General features: G+C 52.3%; 1 protein-coding gene across 1 annotated transcript in view; it reads right to left on the bottom strand.

Moving 5' to 3' along the window:
* The window catches only part of LOC132679001 (ATP-binding cassette sub-family A member 13), a 301,866-nt gene that overhangs the window by 177,851 nt on the left and 104,321 nt on the right, over positions 1 to 19,694 (bottom strand). Inside the window, exons 23-25 of the mRNA XM_060632081.3 lie at positions 18,508 to 18,704; positions 14,019 to 14,176; positions 12,147 to 12,377 (exon numbers count right to left, since the gene is read on the bottom strand). Of these exons, the coding sequence (XP_060488064.3) occupies positions 12,147 to 12,377; positions 14,019 to 14,176; positions 18,508 to 18,704 (586 nt within the window). The remainder of the gene's footprint in view (positions 1 to 12,146; positions 12,378 to 14,018; positions 14,177 to 18,507; positions 18,705 to 19,694) is intronic.

Here is a 19,694-nt window from a genome sequence, read left to right as displayed (position 1 = left end):
CCCACGAACCATGAGATCATGACCTGAGCCGAAGTTGGATGTTTAACCGACTGAGCCACCCAGGCGCCCCTTAAAAAAGGAATTCTTAAAAAAAAAAAAAACAGTAGAAGCGGTACAAGTCAAGAATTATTCATTGAGAAGAAACTTTCCTCTGTATCTTATTCTAAGTGGAATTTTCATTCAATGATCAAAAGTAATTGTAAATTATATAAAGCATATCTTGATAACACCTTGGTAATAATCTCCATCTTTTTAAATTTCCCCTCCCTTCCCCTTTTCATAACAAGACAGTGTGTGTGTGTGTGTATGTGTGTGTGCACTTGTGCACGTGTGTGTGCACAAGTATGTGTGGGAGGAAAAGAGACAATAAGGGCAGAGGTCTTGCTGTCCGTGCTCTCAGGGGTCACTGGGGGATGCTGTCGATTACAGCACAACACTAAGTACCGGGGACACCGAGGGGATTCTCCAGCCTCCCCTGCGGAAAGGGAAAGGCAAGGCCAAGACAGAAGGATGCTATGAGCGCCACCTGGTGTCGGCATGCCCTGACTGCAGCCACACCGCCCGGGGACACCTGGCAGCAAGAAAAACACCAAGGTAGCCCAGTGAGGAGAAAGGCCCAAATAAAGGTCAAATTTTTGAACAGCAGTATGACGGTGATTGACGTTTTCAAAAGTCTGAGTTCCCGATGGCGGCTGCCATTCTGGTTATTCTGGGCTGCAAGTCCGGTGCCAAATGGAAGCCGTGAGCCTGTGGTCCTGCAGCCACCCTGGTCGAGGGTCTCAGGGAAACACGGCACCCGGGACGGAACGTGACCCAGGCGGGGAACCCCTGCCCCATGGATGTGGGCGATGGAAGTGCCACACCGTGGTCTGCAACCCTTGCTTTATTATCTGACACACACAATCCCTAACACAACCTTCCGTCAGTATTTGTAGCTGGAGGCCGAACTTGACACGTTTTCCTAAAGGAGCGGAATAGGGAAGCCTACGCCGGGTCTCAGGCGGTCAAGGACAAGGACGCAGCACGCGACCACGAAGTCTCATTACACACAAGCCTGGGAGAGTCCGTTCCACACACGGAAACATCCCTTCACGAGACAGAGCACAAACCACGGGCCGCCTCGTGGGAAGGCGTCTGAGCAGAGACGAGGCGTCTCACATCCGGTGATGCTTCCCGAAGTCTAGGGAGAGCGCAGCCCCCGGGCGTCTGCGGAAGGCCGCCACGGGCACCTCTTCCCGCTCCGACGGCGCCTTCTCCATCCTCACAACGAGACCAGGCCACGGGCCACTGCATGCGAACCACACAGACGCACAGTGGCCTCTTCCAAAGGACAGGCCCCGGAAAGTGGTTTTCTGTCTCACGAGTTCAGAATTTCACGGGAACGAGCTCGGGCTTCCCAAGGCAAAGGGAAATCAGACGAAGACGGGTCAAACTACTCTTACCAACCTTCACCTGAGGTCATCGCGTGACCGGAACAGGAGCGAAACAGATGAGGACATTCCGCTCAACAGCAAAAATACCAGCGGTGCAACAAAAACACGGACAGAGGCCCTGAACAGACTTTCCTGCAGAGAAGACACGCGGACAGCCAAGAGGCGCGTGAGGAGATGCTCTGCATCGCTCGGCACCAGGGAAATGCAAATCAAAACCACGATGTGGTGTCACCTCACACCTGTCGGCTAGAATCCAAATGACAAGGAGTGACAGGTGCTGGTAAGGATGTGGAAGAAGGGAATCCCTCGCGCAGAGCCAGTGCGAATGCAAACGGGTGCGGCCACTGTGGACAGCAGCATGGAGGGTCCTCAAAAGGTTAAAGATAGAACTACCCTATGACCCAGCAATCCCACCTCTGGGTAGTTTATCCGAAAGAAAAAGAAAACACTACGTTGAAAAGACACCTGCTTCTCGTGGTCACCGTAGCATCACATACGGGAGCTGAGACATGGAAACAGCCGTAGATGAAGGGGGGATAAAGACGGTGTGGGATATATACACGCAATGAAGTATGACTCAGCCACAAAAAGGAAGGAAATCCTGCCTTTTGCCACAACACTGGGGACATTATGCTAAGTGAGATAAGTTGGACAGAGAAAGGCAAAAACCCTATGATCTCACTCACACATAGAACATTAAAAAAAAAAAACAGATTGGTGGTTGCCAGGGGAGAGTGGGCGGGGGGGGGGGGGTGCAAAACGGTCACAAGGAGTCAAAAGATACAAACTTCCACTTAAAAGATAAGTAAGTCCTGGGGATGTGATCTGTAACATTACCACTCCAGTTAAGGAGACTGGGCTTTCTATCTGAAAGTTGCAAAGAGAGTAGATTATAGAAGTTCTTTCCGTGAGAAAAATAACCATGTGAGGGTCCCCTGGGTGGCTCCGTTGGTTAAGCGTCTGACTCTTGATTCCGGTTCAGGTCATGATCTCAGGGTTCATTGAGATCGAGCCCCACATCGGACTTCATGCTGACAGTGTGGAGCCTGCTTGGGATTCTCTATCTCCCTCTCTCTCTGCCCCTCCCCTGCCCACTCTCTCTCTCAAAATCAACAATAAACATTAAAGAAAGAAAAATAACTATATGACATGACGCATGGTAACTTCCAACAGCCATCAGCATCACACATACATACATCAAATCATCATGGCGTACACCCTAAACTAATACGATGTTGTATGTCAATAAAACTAGGGGGAGAAGGTAGAAATCTCAAGGACGCTATCCAGTGCAGAAACAATTTATAATTTAGCAGAAGTATGGATTGAAAGCCTATGGCATTTCTGCTCTCTGTTCACAAAGAACAGTATGTTCAACAGTTTGCAGATTCTTCATCTGAGGACTGAGGTTTTCTTCATTTAGAAGGGCTGCAGGGTCTGAGCACTTACGGCAGCCCGGGGTCACCTCAACACTGATTGTGCCATCAATCCCTCAGACCGCGGGGCTACGTGCACCCCACCGCCAAGTAGTCTCAGACCCCCAACTTGACCCGCATTTAAAGTGTCCATTTGATGGACTGTGTCCCAGAGATGGGCAGTGCAAGGTGCCTTCAGCTGAGACGCTGGGGAAATGCATGAAGGCGACCGACTCCGCAAGACAATGACGGCATTGTCCTACCAACAGATGACATCAGCGCAGGGACAGTGTCCAAAGTTGGACCAAAATGTAAACTGTGCTGTGGTTTCGTTTTGTTTTCATTTTCCCAAAAGTAACAGTTTTAAGAAGCAGAAGATAAAACCGTGGGGAGACCCTACGTGGTAAGGAACAAGAGAGTCACTGGCTAGTCCTCTCCAGACGTAGGAGTCTGGGCAGATCTGCCCCTTGGCAGGCCACATGGTGCATACGGTAAGAGTCTACCGTTTCACAGGAGCGTCTGTTCATTCCCGATCTCTGTTGGAACAGATGACCACAAACGTGGATGGAAAACAACAGCGGCTTATCATCTGATAACCCGGGGCTGGTTCCTTCCACGGACCCCACGGGAGAATGAACCCCTTGCCTTTTTCAGCTTCTAGTGGCCGCCTACATGCTCACAGCCCCATGCTCTGTGTTCAAAGCGCATCACCCCAATCCCTGCCTCCACCAAGGCCTCTCCTTCCATCTGTCTGACCTTCACATGTCCTTCTGACGAGCACACTACTCAGCACACGGCTCCACACCGATAATCCAGGATAGCCTTCCCATCATAAAATCTGTGCAGCGGACAACCACAGGTCCAGGGATTCCGGGGATTAGGATGCAGACATGCTCAGGGCCTTTGTTCAGTCCACCGCAGAACCACGCACCATCGGTGCAGCTTGGAAACCAGGGCCGTTGGTGTGATGCGTCCCCAGACACCGGAGAGACAGTACCAGTCAGAAGCACGGGTGGAGGGTTTTGGCGTCTGCCACAACTGAACTCCAATTCCCGACTTTGGGCGACGGGGCCCCTTTCTCACATGCAGTCCCTCAGTCTCCTTCTGCACAAGGGGATAGGGACTTCAACTTCAGTGCGTTTCTAAATTTGATAAGGCCAAGCTTGGGTTGGATCCACACTGCCCTGTGATGGCTTTTTTCCCCACACACACAACATGAAATGACGGGCCAGCACGGCAGTCAGAGGGCAAATAGCACGTTCGGCACCGAGCTGACACCAGGCTTAGAGCAAGCGGTAAGAACCTGAGGCTGCTCTAAATTTAAAAGACCCGGGGCGCCCAGATGGCACAGTCAGTTGAGCGTCCGACGCTTGATTTTGGCTCAGGTCATGGTCTCATGGTTCGTGAGGTCGAGCCCCGCCCCGGCTTCTGTGCTGACAGTGCAAAGCCTGCTTGGGATTCTCTCTCTCTTTCTCCTTCTCTTCCTCTGCCCCTACCTCACTCTGAATCTCATTCTCTCAAAATAAATAAACTTTAAAAAAAGAATTTTAAAGACCTAAGTCTCCAAATGAAGAACCCTGAAATTACTGGGTTTATTGTCCCCCGAGGAGAAAACACAGGGTGTCAGGTGACGGAAGGAACATGTTGGGGCCAGCAGCCTCCCCTCCCCCTTGTCCCTTCCCTCTCAGGCAGACCCGAGGGGGGAAGGGAGGTAGCTCCTTGGCTTTCAGTGGCTGCAGGAAGAACACACCAGATTGGGGCTGGGGCATCCAGGAGGGGCTGGGGGGGGCACAGGTTCTGTCCAGGGGGCATTAAAGTTGTGGTGCTCCAGAGGTGTGGGCGGATTGGGCAAACAAGGGGACAGCCTCCGATATGGAAGCTGAGTCTGCCCTGGTCAGGGAGGGAGAGACAAAGACGAAGAGGGGACACTCAAAGAACCCAGTGTGGCTGGCCTGGCCCTGGGGAGTTTCCCTGTGGAGGTGAACCCCTGGCTTTCACCGTGAGGGGAGAAAGAGCAGCAAATGGAGACTGTCCAGCCACCCCCAGGTCAGGACAGGAGCAGTGTTTCCCCACACCACATGTGCACCTACAGCCGGGCCCCCTTGCAGAAATAGCCGATTCTAGGGTCAGGCGGGGGAATGCGCTTCGGGCGCCCAGAGCACCTGGTGACGTCAGAACATAAGACACTGGAAGATCGTGGGGCTGTGTTAGGGCACAGAGTCAGCACGAAGGAGCGCCAGGGGCTAAACCTGGTAGGACTCCGGCATCCAAGCAAATTAGGATCGCAGCAAATTCTGGCTCACTGCATACGGTGATCCTTACCAATACAAATAAACAAACATGGTGAAGAAAAGCATTCCGTTTCTGTCTAATGCCAACGAAAAAGATGCAGGATGAGTTACAGAACAAGAGAAACCACCACCTGACTGATGTCATGGTCGTAACTGTTTCAGGCCAGGAACATGGGGGGAGGGGCAAAGCAGCGGGATGAAGACTGAGAATTTAAAGAGTCTTCAGGGGGTGCCCGGGTGGCTCAGTTGGTTAAGTGTCCAACTTCGGCTTGGGTCATGATCTCACAGTCTGTGAGTTCGAGCCCCACGTCGGGCTCTGTGCTGACATCTCGGAGCCTGGAGGCTGCTTCTGATTCTGTGTCTCCTCCTCTCTCTGCCCAGCTCATGCTCTGTCTCTCTCTGTCTCTCAATAATAAAATAAATGTTTAAAAAAATTTTTTTTAAATAAAGAGTCTTCAGGCGGGTGCCTGGGTGGCTCGGTCAGCTGAGCATCCAACTTCGGCTCAGGTCATGGTCTCGTGGTTCGCGAACGAGCCCCGCGTTGTGCTCTGCGCTGACAGCTCAGAGCCTGGAGCCGGTTTGGGATTCTCTGTCCCCCCGCCCCTCTCTCTCTCTCTCCCTCTGCTCCTCCCCCGTTCACATTCTCTCTCTCAAAACTAGATAAATAAACATATTTAAAAGTCGAAAAAAATGCACCACTAAGAATCACTCCATTTGCATGACATGAAAAGATTTCGCCTTGGCTTCCGAGCTGGCTGCAAAGGTACTTCCTGTGCACACCCAGGGAGCTCCAGCTCTCCCTGGTCCCCCACCATGCAAAGCAAACACACTCCACACATGGTGGCTGTATGATCAGATTTGACATCTCAGCCTCACTGGCTTGGGGGTGTCTTTAGGGGCCATGAGTTACATGGAATTTACTGCAGTTTAAAATGAAATCTGCTCAGGGCGCCTGGGTGGCTCAGTTGGTTAAGCGTCCGACTTCGGCTCGGGTCACGATCTCACGGTTCGTGGGTTCGAGCCTCATGTCGGGCTCAGTGCTGACAGCTGGGAGCCTGGAGCCTGCTTCCGATTCTGTGTCTTCCTCTTTCTCTGACCCTGTCCCATGCACACACACACTCTCTCTCTCTCTCTCTCAAATATAAATAAACATTAAAAAAAGAAAAAGAAAATGAAATCTGCTCTCTAGCTACAGAGTCAGGAGCATCCCTGGACAGGCCCCCATGCACCTGCTGTAAGTTGTCAGGCACCGCACAGGCGAACAAAGGGAAAGCACGTGCAGGGTGCTTATCCACGCTGACTATGGATCGATAACAGACACAAGACAAGAAAGTCGATACTTGCCCGCTGTAAGGAGACAAAATTGGTTGAGATAGATATTTTATAGACTCCATCAAACAAAGGAAAGTTTTTAAAAGGCTTAATCTTTTTTCAATTTAAGATCCCGTTTTCAAACAAGCCCACATAGGCTGTAATATTCTATCTTGTTAAATCTGTATTTCAGATGGTTGTTTATGGTTACCCTTAAGACAGATGGGTTCTTTTTGAGCACCTGCGTGTGTGCAAGAGAAAAGAAAGACACATGAGCGTCTAACCGATACCTGTTAGCACCTATTATGTGCAAAGCATGTACTAAGTACAGCAGGTAGAAATCACTGCAGGAAATTGGAGAAGCACATGTAAAATGTCCCAAGTAATTGCACGACTGGTTCTGCTGCTTCCGGTTGGGCTTGTTTTGGGAGGATGAGCACCAAGGGGCGGGGGCAGGCGGGGGGCGGGGGGGATCTGGGGAAGAAACAAACAGCGGGTTGCAGAGAAGCAAGGTGCATGAAGGAATTACTCCCTGAAGCAGGCAGTAAGGATGGACTCCCTCCCTATCCAGATTTTGGTGATGGCCCCACGACCCAATGCCTTTGCCAAAATTTACTGAGTGGGTTTTCCTATATGCAACTTCAAAAATAAAGAATGGAAAAGAAAACAGGGCAAAGAGGAGACAGATTAAGAAATTTCCAAAAGGTGCATCAAGGGGTATAGATAAGAATATTTTGGGGGCACCCAGCTGGCTCAGATGATGGAGGGTGTGGATCTTGAGGTTGTGAGTTTGAGCTCCATATTGGGTGTAGAGATTACTCAGAAATAAAAATCTTTAAAAAGAAAGAATATTTTGGAGAATAAAGGGAAATACAAATCAGAAATAGGAATATTTAGGGAATTAGCATAAAAAGAATTTTCAGGGACCGCCTGGCTGGCTCAGTGGCGGAGTGTGTGACTCCTGATATCGGGGTTATAAGTTCGAGCCCCACATTGTGTGTAAAGATCACTTTAGAATCTTTAGGGGCGCCTGGGTGGCTCAGTCTGTTAAGTGTCCGACTTCCGCTCAGGTCATGATCTCGCGGTTTGTGGGTTCGAGCCCCGCGTTGGGCTCTGTGCTGACAGCTCGGAGCCTGGAGCCTGCTTCGGATTCTGTGTCTCCCTCTCTCTGTCCCTCCCCCGCTCATACTCTGTCTCTCTCTGAAAAATAAACATTAAAATTTGAAAACAAAGAATTTCTAGAAGCTGTGCTGGGATTACATACCTATGATAACACTAAAAATACAGAAGGGCTAAAATACAGAAACGCTTACTTTCCGAATACCCAACAGCACGTGTATTCTGGATTTAAATGCAGTGAAGGTGATGCAGAGAAGTCCTCACCTTTGCATGACTTCCTGCAGTTTGTCACCTGTTCTGAGGGTTATCGAATTATCTGATCCAAACAGAAACGGTGTTGAGAACGTTAGGGAAGAAATTTCTGTTTCATCGAGGAGAAGAATGGGGTTCCAGCCACACGCGGGCTGCTCCCCGACCCAGCTGCTCCCACCGCACTCAGGGCCTGCAGGACAAACGGTATCCTGGAGGCTTTTTTTTTTTTTTTAATGTTTATTTATTTTGAGAGAGAAGAGGGAGGAGGGGAGGGGCAGAGAGAGAGACCCCCAAGCAGGCTTCTCACTGTGAATGCAAAGCCCGATGCGGGGCTCGATCTAATGCACTGTGAGATCATGACCTGAACCAAAACAGAATCGGATGCTCAACAGACTGAGGTGCCCCAGGAAGCCTTTTAAACAGAAATTAGGCAGCCATAGAAGCAAAGGTTATGGGGAAATGGACACCGCTTAAGATTGGTATCATCAGTTAGAGTAACTCCTGTTACAAAGCGGCACAGGCCAGAAAATTTTAAACCTGACTTAAGATTCTGGGCATGGTGCCATAAGACTTCCTCCACAGTCTCCTCTCTCCAGGGTGGAGGACAGGGAAGGGGACAGACATCAGCCATGAAAGGAAGGACCCCCGGGCGGGCGAGGCCAGGCCAGGCCAAGCTGTCAGTGAGTCAGGGTGTGGGAAGGAGGCACCCCCCCACACACACACACAAAACCAGCTCCCAGCCCCGGAGCGGTCCACGGGCGCGAAGGCCCCAGGGGAACTCACCATCCAGGAGGGTGGCAGAAAGACCACCCAGCACCACCCAGCCCTCCAGCCCTTCCGAGGCTGGCTCCCTGGGCATTTCATGGGCATTTCAGGCTTTGCCAGGAGCCCCTTCCATCAACCCCACCCTGTGGCTCTCACAGCTCCCAGGGACACATTTGGCCAATGGCCTGGAGAATGGATTCCAACCCAGGCCGGGGCTCTGCGGTCCGGGTGCTGGGAAACTCCCTTGATTCAGTCAGAACCTTGGGGGCTGCCCTGGGGGACAGTCATCACCACTCCGGGGTGTAGGAAACTACGAGGACCTCGGTTTCCACTCCCACTAAACCCTGTCAGAAGGTGGGCATTCCTAATATGGAAGGCGTCCTGCATCAGCCAGGGGCAGCGGGTCCGCGGTGACAGAGGCCGCCTCACTGGCCCCTCGGGCCCCACAAGTGACAGCTTTCTGTGGCTCATGTAAGTCAATTTCCCATTGATTTGTCTAGCTTTTACTAAAACCACGCTTATAAAGGAGACGAGTGGCTTAAAGAAGATTCTGGCAGCTAAAACGAGCCCTACCAGCACGCACAAATGAGTAAAAGGCAGAGCTGACACCTTCTCTGCTCCAGAAGTCTCTGATTTAATCCAGGGCTGTGGCTGGAAATGCAGCCAGACCTGATCATTTGGCAGAAAAGGAAGGAGGGAGTGAGGGTGGGAGGGAGGGAGGGGAGGTAATAATAGTGAGGAAGGGGTAGGGAGGAAGGGGGAAGAGGGTGGGGGGAGGAGAAGAAGGAGGGAGGGATGAAGGAAAGAGGAGGAGGGAGGGGAGGGGAAGGAGGGAGGGGAAGAAGAGGGAGGGAAGGGGTGTGGGGAAGGGAGGGGAGTAGGGAGGGGAGGAAGAGGGAGGGAAGGTGTGTGGGGAAGGGAGGGGAAGAGGGAGGGGAGGAAGAGGGAGGGAAGGGGTGTGGGGAAGGGAGGGGAGGAGGGAGGGGAGGAAGAATGAGGGAAGGAAGAGGGAGGGAAAGAAGAGGGGAGGGGAGGAGAGGAAGGGAGGATGGGAGGAAGAGGGAGGAAAGGAAGAGGGGAGGGGAGGAGGGAGGGAAGGGAGGAGGAAGGGAAGAGGGGAGGGAAGGAAGGAAGAGGGAAGGAAGGGAGGGAAAGAAACACAAAGAAAAAATCTTACGATGCAAAGGAAATTATTGTCGGGAAATCTCCCCGTGCTCATGTACAACTGATGCCTTTCTTTCCCATTTCACTGAGAAAATAAAAGCAATTAGGAAAGACCAAAAAGAAAAAGAGAAATTTTTTTTTCCTTTTTTTAAAAAATATTTTTAATGTTTTTTTTTTTTTTGAGAGAGAGAGAGAGAAAGAGAGATGGAGAGCACAAGCAAGGCAGAGGCAGAGAGAGGGAGACACAGAATCCAAAGCAGGGTCCAGGCTCTGAGCTGTCAGCACAGACCCCCTCAGATCATGACCTGAGCCCAAGTCGGATGTTAACCTACTGAGCCATGCTGGTGCCCATCTTTTTCCATTTCAAGTGACCCAAACCGGTAAAACGACTCTCAAAGGTGGGGGGTCCCTGCGTGCGCAGGAAAACAGTGACCGCAAAGTTCCCAACTATCACAACTACTATCTCGCAGACACAGCAGCTGGCACGTTTCCCTGGAGCACGGATACAACTTCCTTCCATGTCATTCCAAAGCTGTGACAATGATGTCACTCTCTGTGTTTCCACAGGCAGGAAGAACCTTTACCATTGCTGACTGGCTTGTTCTGAGCAGGAAGTGTTATGGCAAAGCCCTAGAATAACCAAGTAAGCCGCTGCAGTCATTCCATTTCAAAGATCAAAACCCCCAGCCTCACACGAGTAGAATGATGTACCCAAGGCCCTAGATATTGGAAGGAAAGGAATTTGGATTAGAACCGGCGGGGGCAGAGCTCACACCCTTTCCACTACGATGCTCTAGTCCCAGACGCTGCACGTATCTTTACAAGTGTCCTGTTCGCGGTTCATTTAGAAAATATTTAGTTATACATACTACATATTTAAAATATGATAAATCTTAGGGCACCTGGGCGGCTCAGTCGGTTAAGCATCCGACTTCAGCTCAGGTCACGATCTCACAGTCTGTGAGTTCGAGCCCCGCGTCAGGCTATGTGCTGACAGGTCGGAGCCTGGAGCCTGCTTCGGATTCTGTGTCTCCCTCTCTCTCTGCCCCTCCCCTGCTCATGCTCTGTCTCTCTCTGTCTCAAAAATAAATAAACATTAAAAAAAATTAAAAAAAAATATACGGTAAATCTTGTTACATTTTACCATCTTTTGTGACCATTTTATTCCAGACAAAAGTTCCTGCGGCCACTATCTACACTGAGCCACTATCTACACTGATTCACACACACGCGGTCGCTGTTTCCGTCACGTTGCTAACCCAGGCCCCGAATCCATTCCGAAACACAGCCCAAAGTTCAGGCTTTGACTTTCTTTTTTTCTTTCCTAAGTTTGCTTATTTATTTGGCAGGCAGTGGGGGGTTGGGGAGGGAGGAGAGCAAAGGAGAGGCAGAGAGAGAGAGAGAGAAGATCCCAAGCAGGCTACATGCTCAGCACAGAGCCTGACACTGGGCTGGATCAACCCCAGGACCCTGGGATCATGAGCTGAGCTGAAATCAAGAGTCAGAAGCTCAGCCGACTGAGCCCCCCCAGGCACCCCAGCTCCGACATGCCAGAAGTCACGATCTTTCCATTCTCGTGGTTCTGTAAGGTCTCTAATATTTCCGACTCTGAGTGCTGACTGCAAACCACAAACTTCATCGGCTCCTAGGACTATTCCTGCCTCATGAAGACAGAGGGCTCTGAGACTCTGCCCAGATTTCCCCTTTGCATCATGGATTTTCATTCTAAATCTGCAGCACTTTCTATAGATAATAAATGAGGGAAAATCACAAGTCAGCTGAGGCTCGCCGAGCTCCAGGCCCCAAAGCAAGGCTCACCTTGGGTTCAGCTACACCCACAGCCATCCTGGAGGAAATACCTGGGTCAGCCTCCCGCTGGTACAGAGAAACCACACTGAAAGGTGGTTGTCAGCTGGCTCAGTCCCAAGTGACAGGAAAGCATAACTGGGGGGCAGCATGGGGCTCACCAGGAGCCAGCAACGTCCGTGAGCCTGACCTTCTGCACATCTCCTCCTCTGCCCAGCGTGGGACCATGGGCTCCCAAACAGAAGCAGGTCCACGGAGAAAGTCAGGGGGTCTCCAGATGAGGAGACAAGGCAAGCCACCCCCCGACTACTGACAAGCGTTCAGACACGTAACGACTCCGGAGTAAAGACATCAAAGCTCTCAAATCTTAAAATGCGGATTTTCCCTAAAGAACGATCGTGACCCATGTGGCGTGCTCTGGTCCATATTGGCTTACGTGGTGTGTGGCACTGATCAGACCCTGGAAACAATAAATCGGCCATGTTCTCCGTCACGCGCCCTCCCCGCTGCCTTACCCCCGCCTCACCACCGACGCAGGGTGGCAAACCAAACGTAGTCAGTTAAAAGCGCACCCGACCAGCTGAACGTACCTCTTCCAGTGTGGCGTCTGAAATCCCGAAGCCCGTCAGATGCAGATGGTCGAGGTTCTGCTCCAGGGTCTGGAACAGCCCTTTGAAGCAGGCTCTGTCTGCATCCTTGGGAATGCCGTAGACCAGCTCAGCCCCGCTGCTGTCTTTGAGGAAGGCTTGAGGGATGTAGGTCTGGATCAGAGACGTGGCACGAGTGACGTGCTTCGGGTCATCGGTCTCTGGAGCAGAAGGCTGGCCGTCCCACAAAGGGGGTGAGAAAACAGCAAGGCTCGTTAGTCCAAAAATACCGACTTTACGTCATCTGAGGTCATGTCTGAAATTCCAATTCAAAGCAGCGACGTCGAGAAATATCATTTAAGCCACGGGCATTTCTAGGACACGGTGTAATTCTTCTTTTTATTTAGTTAAGTTTGTTTTATTTTATTTTTGAAAGACAGAGAAAGAGAGAGAGAGAGAGAGAGAGAGAGAGAGAGAATCCCAAGCAGTCTCCACGCCGTCAGTGCATAGCCAAACACGGGGCTCAAACTCACAAACCATAAGATCATGAGCTGAGCAGAAACCAAGAGTTGGATGTGTAACCGACTGAGCCACCCAGGCTCCCCTGTACTTCTTCCTTTTTAAAAATAAATCTCTGGTGGTAATTCCAACAAGGTGAGACCCGCACGCCCATCTTGGCCATGGTCACCAGGCTCCTCGGACAGGCCTGGGGAGGGCTATACGCACATGCGCCCCCTGAGCTGGGGACAATCTTAGCAAGGGGACTACAGGATATAGGGCTGGGTCTTCTTAAAGGGGAGACAAGGATCCAACCACGGAGGGAAGGAGGCACCTTGGGACAGCAAGATACTTTACCCAAGTCAGAGAGGAAGCAGGAACCTTGACTCTGGGCCCACAGCCCCTGCATCCCAACCCCACAGCCACCTCTGCCAGGCTTCGGTTGACAGGACCTCTAAATGTACTTTTACCCTGGAGGTCCCTCACTACATTATCATAAATCTTTAGCCTCCGAAAAGAACAGTTACTGTCAGAAAAATACTTCCAGGGGCACCTGGGTGGCTCAGTCGCTTAAGTGTCCAACTTTGGCTCAGGTCATGATCGATCTCACAGTTCACGGGTTTGAGCCCAGTGTGGGGCTCTGTGCTGACAGTTCAGAGCCTGGAGCCTGCTTCAGATTCTGAGTCTCCCCGTCTCTCTGCCCCTCCCCTGCTCACTCTCTGTCTCTCTCTTGCTCTCAACTCTCAAAAATAAATAAACATTTAAAAAAATAAGAAGAAAAATACTTGTAGAGCATCTGGGCTACGATACTGCCTGGCCAGACCCAGCGGATGCTGTTACCAATCAGGTACTTTTGAGCCTCATCTGATGCCTCTGTCAGTGCAAATGCACTGGGGTCACAGGGGCTAATTGCTCCGCTCAGCCCTGGGGGATTTCTTCTGGCATCCGGGCTGCTGTGCACAGAGACTTCCACTCAATTACCGACTCCCTCTCCAGTCCACCCATGACACGGGAAGTTCCTGTCTGGGGCCACCAGGAAACGCTGTCTGCAGCTCAGTGCCCCCCTTCCCCGACCACCAGGAGCCCACAGCAGATCCCCACCCTGCCGGCTCCTGAGCATGCTGTGCACACACCACAGTGACCATGCTTTCGTTCTCAGGTACACCCTTTCCTCCACATGTACCGAGACCCCAAGGCCCTCAGGCCTCCCTTCATAGGACAGCAGCATTACGGGCAACACTGGACTCAGAATCAATATTCGTTCAGTTGATTTGGGTCCAAAGTGTAAAACTCTGTCACAGGACCGCCGAATTTGTCTCCTCTGCCCCACACAGGAAGGGCATTTCTCCCGCGTATCTAGGTCACTGTGCTTCGTACCTGCTTGCTGAGCGTCAGGCTGAGTCCCTGGCCGTAGGCCTGGGTCAGGCAGAAGGGGGGACCGCAGCAGCGGAGCCGGCCATGCTGCAGGAGGGCCACACGGTCACCGAGAGCCTCAGCCTCATCCAGGTGGTGGGTCGTGAAGATGATGGTCCGACCTGCGTCCCAAGGCGGGGGCGTCAGAACGGGCACCAGGAAGGCCCCCAGGGGATCCCGGACACGATTGAAAGCCCATCACTAATTTTTTTGATGTTTGTTTTTATGTAATGTTTATTTTTGAGACAGAGAGAGACAGAGCTTGAGCAGGGGAGGGGCAGAGAGACAGAGAGAGAGAGAGACAGAATCTGAAGCAGGCTCCAGGCTCCGAGCTCTCAGCACAGAGCCGGACGTGGGGGTCAAACCCACGAACCGTGAGACCATGACCTGAGCCGAAGTTGAACCCTCAAGCAACTGAGCCACCCAGGAACCCTGATTTGATGTTTTTTAATAAAGCAGAAAGATGAAAAGACTAGTCTCCCTAAATAAATAAATAAATAAATAAATAAATAAATAAATAAAGGCATCCAAAAGGAAACCATGAAATGTAGACCCCAGGGCAACAGGTGGGTGCCATGACCGCCCTCACCACAGCTGTGTCCCAAAGATCAAGGCCAACCTCCCATCCAGAGGTCCTTCGAGGTTACTAAGAGTTGCTCAGTCCCTGATCTGGGATTCGGGGCCGGTTAGACCCTGGGATTAGTGCAACCTACACTTGGGGTGATGCGTTCCCACACCACACAATGGTCTAAAAATAAACATCAAACAGAACTTACATTCCAAAAAAAATAAAAGTATATTAAGTCCAGAAATACTGATTATTGACCCAGGATGGTCTCTCAGGGGATAAGAAGACACACCCCCCAAACTGCAAAGCATTACTTTATAAGATGCTGCTTTCCTGTCTCTCGTGGATTCCGTGGTATGTTCCATGCCTCCCCTTCCAAAAGTGGTATCCCCCACCTCCACCTCCTCTTGTCTATGTTAAATTTGTCTTTTTTTTTTAACATTTTTCATTTTTGAGAAACAGAGACACAGATCGTAAGCAGGAGAGGGGCAGAGACAGAGGGAGACACAGAATCCGAAGCAGGCTCCAGGCTCCGAGCTGTCAGCACAGAGCTCGACGCGGGGCTCGAACTCATGGACCATGAGATCATGACCTGAGCCGAGGTCTGGCGCTCAACCAACTGAGCCACCCAGGTGCCCCTCATGTGCTTTTATTCTTAAAAAAAAAAATTGTTTAAATGTTTTATTCAGTTTGAGAGAGAGAGAGAGAGTATGAGCAGGGGAGGGGCAGAGAGAGAGGGAGACACAGCATCCGAAGCAGGCTCCAGGGCCCCAGCTGTCAGCACAGAGCCCGACGCGGGGCTCGATCCCACAGACTGTGAGATCATGACCTGAACCAAAGTCTGATGCTTAATCTACTGAGCCATCCAGGCGCCCCTCCTCTTGTCTATTTTAATGATAGCAACGACGAGCTCACTGACCGAGCACCCAAGGACCAGATATGGAGCCACACGCTTTCGTCTACAGTACACTTACTTCTCCCAAAAGCCTACACGTGGAAACACTCACACACACAGGAATGTGATCGTTTCTCCAGGGTCATGTGCAGCGAGAGTGTGAGTAGGAGAATTAGGTAGTTCCGTGCTAATTTGTCCGGGCATCCTGTCCTTCCTCATTCTTCCAAGGGAGCCCAGGAAGGCAGCGAACACGCGGATAAAACCCCAGGCCAACCGAGCCCTGCAGGTGCTGGTATGCAGGCGGAAAAGCCTCTTTCTACTCAGCAGGGAACAACTGTTTTTGTTCAGTCCTTACATCTGCTTCACAAAGCTACAGCACGGTCACCCGGGAGTATGGGGCTCTTTCCAGAATCAGCGATCTATTCTGATTCCTGAGTACATGTTTTCCTAGAGGGACCACCTAACTCAGCTGCTTACCTCTCACTACCCTGAGTCAGAGCAGCCCTCCTTTGAGACGAAACAGCCAGCCCTCTTGGTCTCCTTTTCGGAGACAGAAATCACTGCTCACCGACCAAGGACAGTGAGAAAACAAGTAAGTTATAACAATGGGATGGGACATTCTATAGCATCGGCTTTCTGTCCAGAGATACCGTTGTGTTCATGACTCAACCCTGGAAGATTCCATCTCTAGTTTTTAAAGTGCAGGAGAACAGCAGCCTTGCTAGCTGATGCATACCGCAACTCAGGCTTTCGGGGACGATGGAAGCTGTGTGCTGGTCGGCTGCTCGCCCATCTTCTTCATCAGCCCCAACTCAGGAGTGGCAGGGAAATGACTTAGTGCAGTTTAAATTAGCCTTATCTCGGGGAGCCTGGGGGCTCAGGCGTTTGAGCGTCTGACTTCGGTTCTGGTCAATATCTCACAGTTTGTGAGTTCGAGCCCCGTGTCGGGCTCTGTGCTGACAGCTCAGAGCCTGGAGCCTGTTTCGGGTTCTGTGTCTCCCTCTCTCTCTGCTCCTCCCCCATTCACGCTCTGTCTCTCTCTCAACAATAAATGAATATTAATAAATTAATTAATTAGCTTTACCTCTGTTTCCTCCTTCCCTTAAGTGGGGTTCAGGGTCTCTGGCACAGAGGTTCAGGCGCTCCCATTTTATGGGCAAGGGTCAGGATCTCTTGTGCTGTGGTCTCCGGATGACCCTGGGAGCTTAGGCAAGGCCCAGAAAGGGTCAGGTCAGAGCACAGAGCATTCCCCGCTCTCTGGGCCTCTGCCCTGCTGACGCAGTCAGAATCTCTGACAGACGTGTCTCCCCCTCAGTGCCAAAGCCTGGCACCCGTGAAAGTGTGGGATGTGGACCATGGGTGCCTCCCTGGCCCCCACGCTCCGCTGGGCCTCCAGAACAGCAGTGAGGCTGCAGGAGGTCAGAAGAGCCCAGGCCACTGACACAACCTCACCCCCCTCCAGGGTCACCCCTGACGGTACACCCCACCCCCCTCCCGGGTCACCCCCTGGTGGTGGTACAGCCTCACCCCATCCCAGGCCCACACCCAGAAGGGAACAGAAAGCCACCATCTCCTCATTCCGTTTCCCTGCTTCTTCTCTGTCTTCTGCATCCACACACCCCCTACGTTTCTGGAACCAAAAGGAACAGGATTGTTATTTCATGTTTCCTTAGTGCCATCTTCCTCCCTGAGCCCAGCCTTAGGATGAAGTATCTTTCCTTCCTGAGGAGACACGTGATGGCCTGGGTCCTCTGGGTGCGGCCCTCTGAGTGCTAAGAATACAGGGCTTCTTTCTGGTTCCTTCTCTGTGTCTTTCCTTTTTTTTTTTTAATTGATTTATTTATTTTGAGAGAGAACGCAAGCGAGTGGGGGAGGGGCAGAGAGAGAGAGAGATGCAGAATCCCAAGCAGGCTCCAGGCCCCAAGCCATCAGCACAGAGCCTGACACGGGGCTCGAACCCACGAACCGTGAGATCATGACCGAGCCAAAGTCGGACGCTTCAGCGCCTGAGCCCCCCCTGGTGCCCCCGCTCTGTGTATTTCTTAAGCAGCAAATCCTAATCTCCCCCAGGGAGGAGAAGGCTCAGGTCAAGTCAGGTCTTGTACTCAAAAGGGAAGAGAGAAAAGCAGAGTTTCTCCAGACTCCATAGTCACAAGCTAAGTCACCCTGTTCCCCCTGCTTCCTTCCCGACTGGGGCATTTCTGTGTGAACACCGTGGCAATGCTCCGAGGCTGTCAGGATCACAGAAGGAGTCCCAGGTGGGGAGTGAGTATCTGCCCATCCCACACCCTAAACTGGAAACCCAGGACAAAACAGGTGATACAGGAACCCCTCAGCCCGGAGTCCCCAGCCACCCGGGCTCCCCAAGCCCCCTCTATAGCTGTGAGCAAACCCCATGCCCACTCTGCGTACCCCGGTTTCCTCACCCGAGGAAAGGAGGGCTCATCCTACATCACAGCAAGGACACCTGCTCTAATCACCTAGGATTCCATGATGGCACACAATTCAGAGGAGCTCAATTTTCTTTTTATAGAGAGAGAGAAAGAGAGAGACAGAGCAGGTGGGGGAGGAGAGGGACAGAGACAGAATCCCAGGCAGGCTCTACGCCCAGTGCAGAGCCCAATGCAGGGTTCCATCCCACAACCTGGAATCATGACTTGAGCCAAAATCAAGAGTTGGTCGTTCAACCGACTGAGCCCCCCAGGCGCCCCGAGAGGAGTACAGTCTTCATTGAAATCACATACAGCCTGCATTGATAACCCCATCGCGAAGTCAGTTGGGAAGATGGGACTCAAAGGAAGTGATCCCAGGCACTACAGAGACGCCATATCACAGACAGATCTCTGTTGGCTCTCGTGACAGCTGCTTCTTCTGGAAAAGGTCATGTGTCCCCCCGGGGGGGACGACCCGGCCCCTCACAGAAGAAGGCCTTCCTTGCTCTGCCCGTGCCACAGCATCCCTGGAAGACAGCGCCACGGCCCCGTTCCTACCTTCTCGGTACTTGAGGAGAATGTCCCAAATGCTGCGGCGGGAGCAGGGGTCCACCCCGCTGGTCGGCTCATCCAGAACCACGGTCCCCGACGCACCGATGAAGGCGATGCCGATGGCCAGCTTCCTCTTCATGCCTCCGGAGAGCACGCGGGTCTGTTTGTGCCGATGCGGTGTTAACTCCACGTCCCGCAGGGTTCTGAAACAAGAGCGGAGCCCTCACTCTTCCCCCTCGACACCTCGCAGCTCCACTGCGGACGGCCCCCCCCAAACGAGGACGAGCAAGGACGCGGAGGAGGCCTGGAAGCGTCATGCGCTCCAGAGTCCGGACGCGGAGGCACCGGCCTTCCTGAGGCTCCGGGGAAATCACACCCGACGGGCCTCGTGCGAGGCCTGCCCAGCTGGGGTCCACCAAGTACCGTCTTCGGGAGAGACTCGTCTCCTCTCCGGACAAGGTATCTCTCTTCATGTCACCATGCCCTCTGCCGAGGGGCCGGCATTTCCACCAGAGTGTGCACTGCTGGGGTCAGAAGGAGCAAAGCGGAGGTCCCACTCCACCATGCACCACAGAGTGGTCCGGGGAAGGCCTCTGAGTCGGGGCCCCCCGGCCCCACGTCAGTATCCACCTGCCTTCCTGACTCAGGAGTCAGGAAGTTCCCGTGCAATGCCACAAGCTAAGTATGAACTGTCAGAGTCCATTCGTGTGAAGGTCAGCCGTCGATGCCCTCCGGTGGGGCTCCGGATCCCAGACGCTCGGGGCCCAGAAGGCCTCCCCCTGCGAAGTTTCACCTCCTTCTGGGGTCTCCTCTTTCCCCCTCGGCCGTGGCACCCTGTTAGCTCGGCAGACATTCACCCCCTCCTCACCTTCTTCCATCGTGTTCTTTCTTCCCCAAGCCTGGCCCCCAGCCCAAGGATTCCCTGCCCGCTAAGCTGCGAGCATCCTTCCCACTCCCGGCTCGCCAGCACGCAGTCAGACAGGGGGCTGGACGCCAGAAGAATCATAAAGGTTCCAAACAGTTGAGCAAGAACCATCCGGTTCTAGAAAGTTCCAGAAGCCTAAGCAAAGACACTTGGGTGAAACCCCAAAGACCTGCTTGTCGGATCCTTAAGTAAATGTGTCCTGTCTGTGTCATTATTTACAACCTTTCCATCCTGGCCCGGAAAGAGCTCATGTAGCTCCCCAGGGTGG

The sequence above is a fragment of the Panthera onca genome, chromosome A2 (assembly GCF_046562875.1).
Source record: "Panthera onca isolate mPanOnc1 chromosome A2, mPanOnc1 haplotype 2, whole genome shotgun sequence".
Classification (NCBI taxonomy): Eukaryota; Metazoa; Chordata; class Mammalia; order Carnivora; family Felidae; genus Panthera; species Panthera onca.
This window is presented reverse-complemented; position numbering and strand designations above follow the sequence as displayed.